Here is a 15,258-nt window from a genome sequence, read left to right on the forward strand (position 1 = left end):
ATCTTCTCCTTATCCTCAAATCTTTTAGTGCAGAGTCGGGTCAGGTCATCAACTACAACAAATCCACCATTTTCTTCACAAAAAATACTCATCCCGAATTCAAACGCATGATCATTAAGTCTCTCAAGGTCCACCAATCATCGTCCCATGATAAATACCTGGGTACCAAACTCTTTATAGGATCCAAGAAGAAGCAAGCTTTCTTCTGCATTGCAACTTTGCTCGAGCGGTCTGGCTCCATTTTAGTATCAGGACGGATAACTTTACTGGAAATCCGTGGAGGAGACTCAAATAACTTTATTGGCTAAAATTATGTGGATTATATGGAAAGTTCGATGCAAGAAATGCTTTTCAACGAAAGAGCAATCCCCAATGCAGGTAATCGGCATGATTCAGAGCTACACAACCAATTCCAATAGAGCACCTCAACAAAGTAAAGAAAACCAGTGCTCAAAACGGCAACCTCCAGAAGCGCCGTTCCTGAAGTTCAATGTAGATGCTTCATTCACTAAGTGTACAAAACCAGCAGGCATTGGGTGTATAATCCATGATGAGAAGGGTGACTTTATAACAGCAATGTCGGACACAATCAGAGGACAAACAACAGAGGAATGCGAATGTTTGGCGATTTTAAAAGTTCAATGGGCTGCAATCCTCAAGATTTCCCACATCCATATCGAAAGCGACAATATCAATCTTATCAATCATCTCAAGGATCGCAACCGCGAGATAAATTGGCAATCGAACAAGCACATGGAAAGAATAGTATCGCATATAGCAGGATTCGAGAAAATTCAATTCTCACACATTCCGAGATCTATTAATGGTCAAGCCGACAAATTGGCAAAGTGGGGAAGGAAACAGGCAGCTAGAAGCTTTTGGCACTCTAGGGAGGAGATGAATCGCGATTTGTCTGGTTAATTCTATGTATTGTCTTTCAACAAAAGAAAGACATTTTTTGTTGAATTAAAATCAATAATATAACAGGGCCATTTGTGGATCCTAAGCATAAAACAAAAATATGTGACATAAGGTGCCAAAAATTATATGAGGGTGCCAAAAATTATATGAGCACCCTCCCTCAGTCGGTCCATGGATTGGTAATGTAAACCATTAAATATACTCATTTAGAGCTAAAAAAAAAAAAAAAAAGTCACAGGGTCAATGGGTTAAGTTAGGTAGTAGTAGAGAAAATAGAGGTTAGACATATAAATTACTCCTAACGGATTTATTTTCTATTTAATAATACCTTTAAGTTCCGCATCCATTGAACCTGTGATTTTTGTCTCTCAATTATTATTATTTTTTATTTTTATTGTTTTCTATTATTCTTTTTGGAAGCTTAATATTCTCATAAACGTACCGTTTGAAAATAGTTTTAGCAACTAATGAAGTGGTATCGTTTTCTCAAGTATCCTACATTCCTACTCACAATTTTAGTCATTTTTAAGGACATTCCTAGTGGAGCAAGTTCTTAAAATAAAAACTATACAACACAAAAAATGATCCTTTTGGTCAACAACCCTTGGTTGGAGTGGTAAGAGGTATAATCTTCCATTTTAGAGGTCAAGGGTTCGAGACATGCTGACCATTAAAAAAAAAAAGAAAAACATAAATAAAATGTGCATATTGGTAAGAGGTAAGTCTTCCAACTTAGAGGTCAAGGGTTCGAGGCACACGCTTACCAATTCAAAAAAAAAAAAAATGATCCTTTTGCCCAATGAGTGAGAGAGAGTGAGAGAGAGAGAGAGAGAGAGAGAGAGAGAGAGGCTAGAAATAATACAACTACATCCTTAGAGATTGTTTTTGTCACTTCACATATTAGAAAGGCATGTGATCAGAGGGACTTTACAGATTATACTCAGCAGGAGTCTCAATCTTGCTCCTGCTCCTATTCCTTGTTGGTTTGGGTCTTTCCTTCCTATGAATTGCACCTTCTCTCTCAGCTCTTCTCCTCATGCTTTCCTTTCTAGCTACTCTCTCTTCATTCCTTCGACTTTTCGATCTAGAATCGGGGCTTTTCGGAATCTCATAAAGGGTTATGGCAGCACCTCCTTTGTGAGCGAAAATATCATCTGTACTCTCAGGTGGTGATTGATAAGTTTCGAGTAACTCGACCACTTGGCTCATGGCAGGTCTACCTTTGGGATTTTGGCTAAGGCATTGGTAGGCCAAATCAGCTACTTTTTGAGCAATTCTTGGTGAATATTGACCTTCCATTCTTGGGTCTAGGATCCTCACCAATTTCCTTTTATTGATTAATAGAGGTCGAGCCCATTCTACCAGGTTGTGTTCTCGACTTGGCCTGTTCTTGTCCATTGCTCGTCTTCCAATCAGAAGTTCAAGGAGTACAACTCCATAACCATAAACATCGCTTCGAGCTGTTAGATGACCTGCCCAAAAATTATATAAGGGTTAGTCGTAAACTAGTACAAGAAAATGGCAGGACGTATGTTCTGAAATTTCGGTTTGATTCGACATGATTCTGCTGTCCCAGTAGCGTAGTGTTTACAGATGGGCCGTGCGGCCTGGAAATGGCCCCACATGACCCATTTGTGACACAAGCTTGTCCATACATGGTCCAACTTGCCTAGTAACAGGTTGCTCCAACCAGCGATAGCGACAAGGGTGTTCGTGAACAAGACACGGCCAACATAAGGGAAGTAAAAGAAAAACGTGAGAGGACTTAAACCCCATATGTAACAACATCATGCTCTCGAGATGTTGACTCCCCACTATCAGGATTGGGTATGGATCTTTTTATTCATGGTATATGTTAATTAATAAAAGTAAGCTCATAAGCTCACTCACCAGTCATTACATATTCTGGAGCTGCATACCCATAAGTTCCCATAACTCGGGTTGAAACATGGGTTTGGTCTCCCATTGGCCCGTCCTTCGCAAGCCCAAAATCTGAAAGCTTAGCATTGAAATTCTGCAGAAAATAACCCCGAAAAGTAATTCATCAAAATATGTAAAATGATGGATATATTATAATTATTTTTCACAACCCTTTTCTTTTCTTTTTTCAGAAAGTTGAATAAATCCCAGAAACATAGATGGTCTAGGCTTGGTTTCGCATTTAAAGTACGTCTAGCTCTGCTTTTGCTTTGCAAGTAGTTGTTTAGAAAAAAAAAAACAACTCGGGCTCCATTGAACCGTGAGCTTCTCTTTTAAAAAGAGTTGCTTAAACATTTGAATTCTTGAAGACAAAATGTAGAAGATTGAAACCACAAGTTCAAAATCATAAACTTACCTCATCCAGTAAAATGTTTGATGTCTTGAAGTCTCGATAAATGACAGATCTTTCTGCTCCGTGAAGGCAAGCTAGCCCTTTAGCTGCTGCCAAAGCAATCTTCATTCTAATCGACCAAGGCATTGTCATGCATACCTCTGCACGCAAAATATAAAACAGAATAAATAAATTAATCAAGGGAATGTTGATGTTTAATTGGAATTTGGGTCACCTGCTTCAATTAAGCACTAAGGTACTATATCCATCGTTTATGCAAAACCATTTTATTAGCTCTTTAATTTTACTTAAAAATCTCATTATCTCAAGAATTTTAAAGCAATTGAGCATTTCTGATTAGCTAACCCCTTTTGGTTGAGACTTCGTAATTAAACAACTTTTACTCTTCTCTTGGATATTATTATGCTAGGCTTTGCGTGAATAAAAGGAAGAACCCGAACAACATAAAATGGAAACATGTATTTGATAACTTACTTCGGAAAAGGTGTTTTTCCAAGCTCCCACATGGCATGAATTCATAGACCAACAACCTGTGCTCGTCCTCGCAACAGTAGCCAATGAGTTTCACAAGATTTGGGTGACTGAGTTGCCCAAGATAGTTTACCTCTGCCTGAGGAAACCAAATATACAGCATGTTAAACCCCTTGATGTCATACCTATTAAGTTACTCAATGTTCCATTGTATTGAACCCATAAATACCACAATTCGGTAAAACTTTCTCTGAATGATCGTACATTGGCTAAATGAACGGTATGATTATTGAATATTGACAAGTCCGGAAAGAAAAACATGTTTAGTTATTAGAATTAACGTAGAGTGAATTAGTTCATTCTTTTATTATTTATTTTCTCATCCTAACTTTTCAATTTCATATATTGGATTAGTTTTGGATTCTTTCTAGAAACCCATTGACAATAACCTAACAATCAATCGTCTCCTAATTTTATAAATATACAAGTGCATTCCCTTCATATTTTACTTTTCCCATTTCTTCTTTTTCAAAAGCACAGAACCCAGAAGCCGAATAAATGCCAATTTCATTGTCCAATAAAAAAGCTAAATTTTGTTACAATTGGAAAGATACAGGTAAATCAATGAAAAAAAGACCAAGGGAAGGTGATTACCAGCCACTCTCTATCTCCTTGTAGCCCCTCACGGTTAAGCTCTTTGATTGCAACTTTAGTACTCTTCAAACCTTCCCTGACATTCTCATCTATAACTCCTCTATAGACAACTCCAAAACCCCCCTCACCAAGAATTTGATCTTGTCGGAAGTTCTTGGTAGCTATTCTCATCTCATTATATGTAAAGCTGTAAACGTTATTACATCCCGGGTTCTTGCGGAATTCCTTGACATTTTTTGGAGGTGGAGGAATGCTGGAAGGACTCGTGATACTAGAATCTGAAGGTTGAGCTGGTGATATATCTATCAATCTGTTTGGTCTGGTTGAAGACGTAACCGCACCTTGGCGTATTTGAACTGATATTTTACACATGAATAAACAGTTTGCTAGTCAGATACCATACCTATATACTAAAATTGGGTCTACTACCACAAATCATAATTACAAAAAAAAAATATAAGATTATTACTTCTATTTCAATCTTATATGTTCCTTCAATAAAATATTTCAAAACTTATTTTTTCATTCAAATGTTGGCAATGAATAAACACAAATCGCATTATGAGAAACAAAATGCAAATGTCTAAAAATAAGAAAATCTTGCCATGGGTATCTTCATGAAATCTTTAATTACTTCATTTCTTCTATTACTTACTCATTAATTCCAATATTAAACCCTAGGCTTTGTACAATTATACAGAACATATAAATTGCCAATGACCATTTGTTATACAAAAAAAAAAATCCAAATGTACATAAAAATGGTGATGCAATTTGGGTTCGAGTTAGACAAAATGTAAATGAATTTTAAGCTCATCACCTAGACATAAAATTTGAAACCCCAAAAGCTCTAAATCAAGTTGGTAAATTCTTAAATTGGCAAATAATGTAGACAAAAACAACAAAATTAGGGGAAAAAATGGTAAGAATTTCTAAAGGAGAAATGAAAGAAACAATACCTGGTTTCTTCTCAATATTAGGATTGGGACTCAAGCAATTCCCCATAAATTTAAGATTTCTAAGGTTCCATTTATTGATCTATCTGGACTAGAATTCACTATGGGAAACAAAAAAAAAAGAGAAAGAACACTAAGATCCGAAATGGGTAATTGATAATCTTGAATGGGGTCTTCAAGGAAAAGAAAGGGTTTGTTTTACTAAATTCGATTAGATTTGATCGGAAAAGTTAGGATTCCGACGAGAAGAAGTGATGAGTTGTCTTGAGGGGAAGAAAGCGGAAAAGGTTTGGGTTTTGGGGGTGTTTGAGAAATTTTCAGTTTTTTATTATCCTTTTATTAGACTTTTTGAAGCCGAGTTATAGCCGCCCAAAACGCAAAACCGCTGGCACTTGAGTGAAAATTACTAAATACCCCTTCTCTTTTCTAATCCTTTCCCTGGACAAAAACCCAAAGTAATGACAAAATTGTAAGATAAGTAGAGTTGTTTCTCGAATGGCCCCTAATTACGACCAACTTTCCGCTTAGCCTCCTAGTATATTGAAAATACACATATGACTCTCTTTTAGTCATTACCGTCCAGTGACCCGTTATGGTCAGATTTTTTATTCCTAGGTTATCCTTCGTTTAATTCTCTGACGTACTGAACTATTTTTCTCTCTTTTTAAAAGTTTTCTCTCTAAAAGCTTTTCAAAGGGGAAGGTGAAAATTTTGCAATTGTTAAGAATCATACCAAATTCGAGCTTGACGATCAAACTAACGAGTCAATCAAGATATAAATAGACCTGGGAGAGAAAGATGGATTCAGTAAGAAAGTAAACTAACCTTATCAGATTTGGAGTTGTTATGCCAATTCATTAATGGCCGGCTCGACTCTACGTTGAAATTGCCAGAACCACAAATTCTAGAGCCACCGCTAATAGATGTACCAGGACTTCATGAAAGTGGAGTAGTCGGACTCTTACTGCTCAAATCAGTTTCCATTTTGGCATAAAACCGATTTACCACCACCGATTTATGATTATTACCAAATCAGAAAATTAACATCAACCTCAACCAAGGCTTCCTCGTGCCTCATTTGATTATTGGATTATCATTTTTCTTATTGAAAAATAAATAAGAACTCTTCTTCTCAGGTAATGGCGACGATGGCAAGACCTTAAAAAGTATCAGTAGCTCCTCCACCATCCTATCATCGGACATCGCCGATTTAATCCACTTCTCTTTTCCCGTATTTATTCATTTAGTTCGAACAAATCGATACAAGAAACCAATAGAAAGAGAAAATAAATTGAATCCTAGCGAAAGAAAAAAAAAGTTGAGAAGAAAATATAGTAGTAGAAAAGGAAAGCGAAAGAGAAGGAAATAATAGATCGGAAAATGGTTGCAATTTGGGTGTGGTAAAAGTATTTATAAGGGGGGTTTTGAGATTTCGAAACTGATTTGGGAATTCCAACAGGTTCCTTTCATCAACAACAACACCAACAAGAACATCATCATCAACCAGAGTAGAATTGTTTTTGGTATAATCAAAGATGAAGAATTTGTTGTGTTGGTTCTACTTCATCCCATCCACATATCATAATTCTACTTCTTCTGATAATGATTTAGAAACTTTTTTTTTATAATGATAAGCAGAGTAAGGGGCCCGACCCAATTACAGTAAGTCAAAATAACCAAAAAAAACAAGCTAAAAACAAAATCACTCAGTAGTAATTACATTATCCCCACCCTTTCCTCATTCTCACTGTCCCTCGAGTATCCATAAGAATTATATTCTACAATTCTTCCGGCAAGTTGCAAACGTCCATATGGGTTTCACCAGCACCTAACTTCAATTTTGAAAGATAGTCGGTCCCTTGGTTCGCTTCTCAGTATACATGTGTTACTCGAAAGCTTCTGAGTTTTTCCTTCAATTTCTTAACTTTCGTCTACAGTCTCCTTGCTTTCCACGGTAATACATGGTCTGCCTTCGTAAGCAAGGTCACGATGTTCATTGAATCAAGTCCAATGTCAATATGGAGAACTTCTAAGTTGGCTGCAATTCATAACCCCAAATCGACTCCCTGTAGTTCGTGAATGAATATGGTTTGCGGCTCTACCTGTGTCGAGGTTGCTGCTAGGATGTCTCCTCTCGAATTCCAAAGTATAGCACCAAAACCCGCACCATCAGCATTAACAGCCCCATCGGAGTTAAGCATTACCCTCCCTTCAGCCGGGCCTGTCCAACGACAAGAGATATACACTGGTTTTCTTAGATGGAGTTTTAAGTTCCATCGGCCCGGTACCTGCTTATTCTCATTTGTATCTTCAATTCGTTAATTTGGTGGTCGCACTTACTTTAAGTACACTTCATGTCGGATTAGATTAATGGTAACCAGAGAAGACCGTGATGTATTACGAAAGATACAGTTCTTACGTTCTTGCCACACATGGTAGAAAAAAACGTTAAGGAGTAATCGTCTTAATTGAGCTCCAATAGAAGCACACCAAAATGTTGTACGCCCTACCTCGTCGAAACCCTGACAAGAATACAAGCGAGTCCCATGTATATTTTGTAGTCGAAAAAAAAATGGTTGTCTGATTTAGAAACTTTTCCGAGTGTGCTGAAGTTAAGAGAAAGAAAAAATAGAAATTGTCGTTTGAAGATGGACTTCTGAAAAGATTTTAGAGAAAGTTTTTAGAAAGAGAAAAAAATGGTGAAAGAGAGAGAGTTTTTAATTTAAAGAGAGGGAGGGGGAGAGAGAAAGAGAGTTGAGTATGTCCGAGAATTAAAAGAAAGGTAACTTTGGAATAGAAAATCTGACCGAATGGTCCTATGACGGTAACGGCAAATAAGAAGTCATTTGAATATTTTTGATAAAATAATGGGCTAGACGGGAAGCTGGTCATAAAGTAGGAGTCATTCGGACAATAACCGAAATAAATATTTATGTTTGTTTTAGTTTACCCCCTCAACCCAGATCGGTAACGAATTTACACACTTGGTAATTATGGTTTGATAATTGAATTTATCTGGTAGACTTATAAATATTGTCAAAAATTCTGAACTCATGTTTGACGTGAGGAATATAATGTGATTACCATTCATAACCGCTCCAACGTAGCATTAGTACATAAAAAGGACCAGAAATTACATTCTCAATAGAATCCGACTCTTCCCGAAGAACCCTAATCCCATGGGGTGGGTGAATTTACTGTTTCCTTTCCATAAGAATCATAGTTGCTTACTTACATAATATATGGACAAAATCTCTATCAATTTTATTTGACTAAATTAACAACAACAAAAAACAATTGCCTTATCGATATTCATGGTGGTGGCATTTTTTCCGTGCACCTAACATGAGTCTAGTATTATTTACAAAAAACAATAAGTCGAAAAAATTTGTTAAAATAATATTATTTTATCTTTTTTTTGTTGAAGATTAATATTATTTTATCTAACTTGAGAAAAGATAAAATAGAGGGAGACTTTAGTCTTCGCAAGCGATCAACGGAATGAATGACTCCATTAATACGATAAGTTGCTCTCACGAAAAACAAATTTGTTCCTTGTGAGACCGACCAAATTTGTACTTCATGGAGATTAACATATCTAAGTACTTGACGTTCCTTATGTAGTTTTTAAGGGAAATAATATGAAAGATGAACACAATGATGGTTGACGAAGATGATGATAGGAGACTGGGGCGGACCCACGTTGGGACCCATGGGGTCACGTGCCCCCATGGGTCCCAAGTTTATTTGCTATTTGGAGCAGTGGTTTATGTATAAAATTAATAAAACCCACATAATTACCATTGAAAAAATGAGTGATGGTATTCTTTGAAGTTTTACGCTCCCCAGGTCCCACGTTCGAATCCCTGCCGTGCATATTTGTTTTTTAATTGCTAATTCGTATATGTCCCCTAGACTTTACTTAGATATCCTATTAGCCCTACATTTTTTTAGTTTGACCCCCTATTAACATATTAATTTATCTTTTACCCTTTTTTCTTTGTAAATTGGTGTTGACTCCCCTAAACGAGTAAACGTTGTTAGAGCGATTCTTCTCCATATCATTCTTATGTCTTTTTTTATTTCATTTTCATATATGTGTGTGTATGCTATTTTTTTAAACGAGCAAACGTTGTTAGAGTTATTTTCCTGTATCATTCTTATGTATTCTTTTTATTTAATTTTCATATATATGTGTGTGTGTGTGATTTTTTTGCCATTTTTAAAAAATGAGCCTGCCATGTCTACTTCTTTAACTTTTATATTATTGAAATGTGTATACAAATATTTATTTATATTGGTTACAGTCAACACAACTCGTAAGTTAATAGTGGTTAAATTGACTTAGAAATCACTCGCTCGGACGTAATATGAAGATCTTTTAGACAATTTACAATTTATTATAACTAAAAGTGCCCCGACAAAGTAATTTTTCTGGGTCCGCCACTTATAGGAGATGAGAATTAATAGGTTAGAGAGGAATAAAATAAGGCAAAAGAAATTGCAATTTATTATTTTAATGACGGTGGACGGAGATAACGTAGAAAATGGGATAGGAGATGTGGTAAAGAGACATAGATGGGACATGGGAAGAATATAAAAACCATCAAACAGAGATAATTTTGGAAATTTATTTCATGATTTATCTGACTCCTCATGAAGAAAAACAAAAATAAATAAATAATCTTGATATTTCTTATAAAGTAGGGAGCCATGCAGATAACTAGCCCTAAATTGTAAGGCATACGAAAATAACCCTAAAATAAATTTTGTAGTGCTTCTAATTATTTTTTTTAAAATAGACCTAATATGTGTACGATACATATAATATGTGTCCGATATTTCTTATATAATATGTGTAGGATACATATACAAATTAACTAATTTATACTTGAGAATAAATGTTGGATACTTTTGTAACTCTTTATGTTTTTTGTTCTTTTTGTAACTCTCTATGTAGATGATGATTTATGAAAATAGTGAAGGAACACAAGGTATAATTTACAACTAGTTCTGGGTTAGCCTTTGTAGAGAACTTTTTTACATGAGTTGTTTCTTTTGTCCTTTTTTTTTCACATTTTGCGACGAATGGCGAAGTCCGGTTCACCAGGTGCTCATTCTGTTCGTCAAGGACTACTGCATATGGCTTATTTTGTTCATTTTTTTTGTCTGATCCGAAACCGCCTATCAAGTCCATTGATCTTTGCTACAAAATACCTGAAATGCTTGAATCTAACTCATAAATACATATGGGGTACTCAAATCCGACTCATTTCCACCCATAATCATTTCAGACGGTTTCGAATGGTTTTAAACCCAGCGGATCGGGTGCTTATTTTTTTTTTGTTGAAATAGTTAAATATATTAGAAACTAGAACATTAGAGTCTTATTACAATACAAATTAGAAACTATAAAAGGAACTTTATTCCATGCTTGAGTCTTATTTCTCTTCCTCGCCCACTTAGCCAACTTATCTGCTACTTGATTGAACTTCCTGTTCGTGTAAGAGAACTTGACTTTTTCCAGTCGTCGCTTGATATCCTGAATTTTTTTGATATGAATTTTGGATTGCCATTGAATTTCATTCCTTTGATTCTGTAAATATTGTATGATATTGATGTTGTCACTTTCTATGATGATCTGTTTATAGTTGTGGGATTCAGCCCAAAGCATTCCATTTAATATTGCGATCGCTTCGCATTCTTCTGCATTTCTGCTCCTAGTGGTGGCTGCATATGCTTCAAGAAATTTGGATTCGTTGTTATGAATGACCAAACTAGTTCCTGCAACATTCTGAATATCAAGGAAGGACGCGTCTACATTAATTTTCAATGAAGACCTATCAGGAGGGTTCCATTTTCCTGGTTCTGTTTTCGTAGTGGTTATATTGACTTCTATGTATTTAGGGAAGGTAGAGATCATGTTATGTATTTTATCCAGATTATTAATCTCATGTTGAAAGCAATGGTCACAACGAATTTTCCAGATAATCCATAGAATAGTGGCATAGTGGGTATTATCACCCGTGCTACTAACTTGAGATTTCTGTTCCCAAGTAAAACTCCATTCTGCTACCGAAGGTATATGTTCTGACAGTATATTGAAATAAAACCATATATTTTTTGCTATGGGACAGTGAAGCAAAGCATGCTCTATCGTTTCAATTTCCTTACAATTTGGACAATACAAATTATTGTCAATGTATTTACCTATTCTTTCTGATGCAGGGGCACCCGGTGTGGAGACTATTTCCATGACCGGACCCGGTCATGGACCAACCGGCCAGAGAGAGTAGATTTAGAAAGTCCTTATTTTAGTATGAGTATTAATTAATTTAGGTTTAGGAATTATGCTATTTTAATATTTCCAATAATTGGAAAGGTCCAGATTTGAGTCCAGTTATTTAGGCAGTTGCAGTATTTAATTATTTAGGAAGTCTAATTCAAGTCTATCTAGGAAAGTCCAGAATCCTATAAAAGGATATCTAGTTTGTCTATTATTTTCAGATTAAAGAGAAAACCCCTTTGAAGTTTAATAAAGTTTAGTATTTTCGAGTTATTTCATCTTTATTTTATCGTTCTTGTTAAGTTTATTCGTCTTCTTTAATTCCGCTGCGTTTCTACATCATGTGGTATCCAGAGCCACCAAAATTTTGGGCTAATGATTCTGGAAAATTTTTTTCCAGACCAGTTAAATCCATATCAATTGTATTCTATTCGTCAAGATGATTATATTCAATCAGATTATACTCATCAAGAAATAACGAATCAATGCTCATGTTCATCATGTTTATATGTGAATAACGACTCGTACAATTATCATTGGAATCCGGGAGAAATCGCACGAGAAAATCCTCCACAACCATCTCCTCGTCAATACCAACCGTCACCACCTCCGTACTCTAATCATTCACCACCGCCAAATTCACCACCGTATTCATCATCACCGTCACCAACCCCACCATTGTCTTATACAACTTCACATCCATATTACTCCTATATAACACCTCCGTCCTCATATACACCACCCCCGTACTCTTATACACCACCTCCGTCCTTGTATACACCACCACCGTACTCACAACCATATTCACCATATTCATCGTCCTCGTATTCACCATCACCTCCATCTTCTTATACACCACCACCATATTCACAACCTCTTATACCATCTTCGACACCGCTGATGGAACAACAACAACAACAACAACAATACGTTCTTCAACCGTATTCATCACCTATTTTTATCATTCCATCAGGAAAAAGAAAAAGAAGAGTATGAAGAAGTTGAAGAAGATGTTCACGAAGAAGTTGACGAAGAAGATGAATCTTTCTTAGAAGAAGAAGATGAAGAAGAAGAAGAAGAAGAAGAAGCGTACGGCGAAGTTGAAGCTGAAGGTAATTACACAATTACTTCATCAGTACCTAACAAAGGTGAATTCTTTTTGGCTGATGTTAACACTCAGTTGAAAAACAAAGACATCACTACCAAGGACAAAGTTGATACAATCTCTAGGGTCTTCACCACTACTACAATTGATGTACCTGCGCCTGGTCTCAAGACAATTTTGAACTTTGTCGATTCGGATCAAAAGTCTGGCAACCTCACCGAACTCATGGCTGGAGTGAACTTCTCCCATGCTGATCTCTTTGCTTCTGTACCTCTGAACGACAACGGTGACAACATCAATCACTTCTTAAATCCTCTTACTTATAATAAATCCTATCATAGAACTACTCTTAAACCACTTCTTAATTGTTCTCATGCATTGAAGAGTAGTACTAACGATAGTGAAATTTGGAGAATTGAAGAAACTCCTGCCTCTTCTTCACGAGGTTCTTCTTTTGTTGTTAGATGTGAAGCTGGACGAAGTACTCAACAAGAATTCATGGAGATGGCTTGGCAAACAATTGTTTCTTCGCCCGAAGCGGCAAAAGAGAAGAAGCAACAGATCGTAGAGTCGGAACATCTGATGAAGGCTCTTCTGGAGCAGAAGTATGGGCTAGCTCGTCTTAACTTTGCTACAACGGGAATTGATAACACACGTCTTCTAGAAGCTGCTGAGAAGCTCATTCAATGGCACCGGAAGGCGTTGGGTGAATCAACTGGTTCAATGTTGGGGACTGATTTGGAAGATTTGATACAACGCGCTAGGGACTACAAAAAGAAATGCAATGATTCTTTTGTGTTAATTGGGCATTCGGTGCTTGATTTTGTACAAGATCAAAGATCTGGTGAAACCGGCAAGGTTGAGGCAGTCATGAGAATAATAGAACTGTTGAATATTGAGAAAACTAACTTGACCCAACCACATAATAACAAGCCATTGCTTACACACGAGAAGATGATGGCCTTGTGTGTGATATGTGGGGATTTCTTTAATGTGTACAAGGAAGATAAACGAGTTGATTACCCCCGAAACCACTCGAGTGGTGTTGAGATACCTAGTTTGGAAGATTTTGTAACAAGACTGCAAGAAGACCAAAAGGAGATTTCTTTAGCAAAGGATATCTGGCGAGAGATTATTAACGACGAATCACACTTCGATAGTAGAATCATACTTTGGTTACGACGAATTCTTAGTGAATACAAAATCGACCCTAAGCTTCCATACACAGATTTGTCGACTTTAGTTCGTCGACAACATGATATGTTAACTCGGGGATTTCATAAGTTGCCATATTATGATAGAATTATATTCTATAAACTTCATGAAGATGAACGTGGGAAAGTATATTTTGGGTTTCATATCAATACTACACGTTTCCACCTCGAAATCATAATTGAAGTTCGTTACTTTTATATTTTGGATCTTACTGACAAATTTTGGGAAGATGGCGAGATGAATGTTCTTGAATTTCTAATGTTAATATTGCGAGAATCAGTGGCATATGAGATTGGGAACGAAGTTGGCGATTTCTTGCAATTTAGTATTCTTCACATTCTTTGTAAAATTCGTTCGAAGTGGGAGTTACGAATCGCCTTGGTGGTATTCATCGTATGCGGGTCCATCAAATTAATTTCTTCGTCGAAACGGTTCGGGACGAACCTCGTGGGAGAAGGGGAAGCTGATGCAGGGGCACCCGGCGTGGAGACTATTTCCATGACCGGACCCGGTCATGGACCAACCGGCCAGAGAGAGTAGATTTAGAAAGTCCTTATTTTAGTATGAGTATTAATTAATTTAGGTTTAGGAATTATGCTATTTTAATATTTCCAATAATTGGAAAGATCCAGATTTGAGTCCAGTTATTTAGGCAGTTGCAGTATTTAATTATTTAGGAAGTCTAATTCAAGTCTATCTAGGAAAGTCCAGAATCCTATAAAAGGATATCTAGTTTGTCTATTATTTTCAGATTAAAGAGAAAACCCCTTTGAAGTTTAATAAAGTTTAGTATTTTCGAGTTATTTCATCTTTATTTTATCGTTCTTGTTAAGTTTATACGTCTTCTTTAATTCCGCTGCGTTTCTACATCACTTTCCCTCGCCGGGAGGGCTTTAGCACAAATTTTCCATATGAAAATCTTGATTCTGGGTATTACTGGAATTGCCCATATAAAGTTCCAATTAGGTGAGAGAGGTAAAGGCGAATTTATACTGATGCAAAGATTTTGATATAAGGATTTAACCGAAAATTTGCCAGATTTTGTAAGGGTCCATTTTCTTTGGTCGTCGTCATTACCTGCTATAGGGATGGACAAGATTAAATTAGTAATATTACTATCAAAGGTGTTATTCAACAGTACCTCATTCCATTTATCTTCCTCAATCAGCTGCGAAACTTTAGACAATTGAGAGTTAGTATGATTAATAGGAGGTTGAAACATTGTAGGAATCCAATTATCATTCCAAATATCAATATTCCTACCATTGTGAACTTCCCAAGTGGTATACTTTTCACTGTTATTTAGTTGTTTGCTGAT

At 36.3% G+C, this 15,258-nt stretch overlaps 2 protein-coding genes across 2 annotated transcripts; one reads left to right on the top strand and one right to left on the bottom strand.

The window, feature by feature from the left end:
• The first annotated feature begins 312 nt into the window (after positions 1-312).
• On the top strand, positions 313-921 carry LOC147531776 (uncharacterized). The gene has a single exon (XM_086649829.1). The coding sequence runs from the start codon at positions 313-315 to the stop codon at positions 919-921; it is 609 nt and encodes a 202-aa protein (XP_086505955.1).
• Positions 922-1,773: 852 nt separating this feature from the next.
• LOC147531777 (putative serine/threonine-protein kinase PBL17) lies at positions 1,774-5,668 on the bottom strand. The gene is made up of 6 exons (XM_086648724.1): positions 5,338-5,668; positions 4,379-4,734; positions 3,728-3,863; positions 3,257-3,393; positions 2,812-2,935; positions 1,774-2,393 (listed from the first exon to the last, which is right to left on the bottom strand). The coding sequence occupies exons 1-6, from the start codon at positions 5,381-5,383 to the stop codon at positions 1,849-1,851; spliced, it is 1,344 nt and encodes a 447-aa protein (XP_086504850.1). The 5' UTR covers positions 5,384-5,668; the 3' UTR covers positions 1,774-1,848.
• Between the last annotated feature and the right edge of the window lie 9,590 nt (positions 5,669-15,258).

Source organism: Eschscholzia californica, unplaced genomic scaffold, assembly GCF_041429995.1.
Source record: "Eschscholzia californica isolate CP2 unplaced genomic scaffold, dmEscCali1.0.p SCAF_6, whole genome shotgun sequence".
NCBI classification, from domain to species: domain Eukaryota; kingdom Viridiplantae; phylum Streptophyta; class Magnoliopsida; order Ranunculales; family Papaveraceae; genus Eschscholzia; species Eschscholzia californica.

Bases quoted from the DNA above. Each gene is read 5' to 3' on its own strand.
- LOC147531776 (XM_086649829.1), top strand. From the start codon at position 313: ATGTGGATTATATGGAAAGTTCGATGCAAGAAATGCTTTTCAACGAAA.
- LOC147531777 (XM_086648724.1), bottom strand. From the start codon at position 5,383: ATGGGGAATTGCTTGAGTCCCAATCCTAATATTGAGAAGAAACCAG. The intron at 4,735-5,337 runs GTATTGTTTCTT...GTAAAATATCAG, and splicing joins TAATATTGAGAAGAAACCAG to TTCAAATACGCCAAGGTGCG. The intron at 2,936-3,256 runs GTAAGTTTATGA...TATTTTCTGCAG, and splicing joins CAAACATTTTACTGGATGAG to AATTTCAATGCTAAGCTTTC.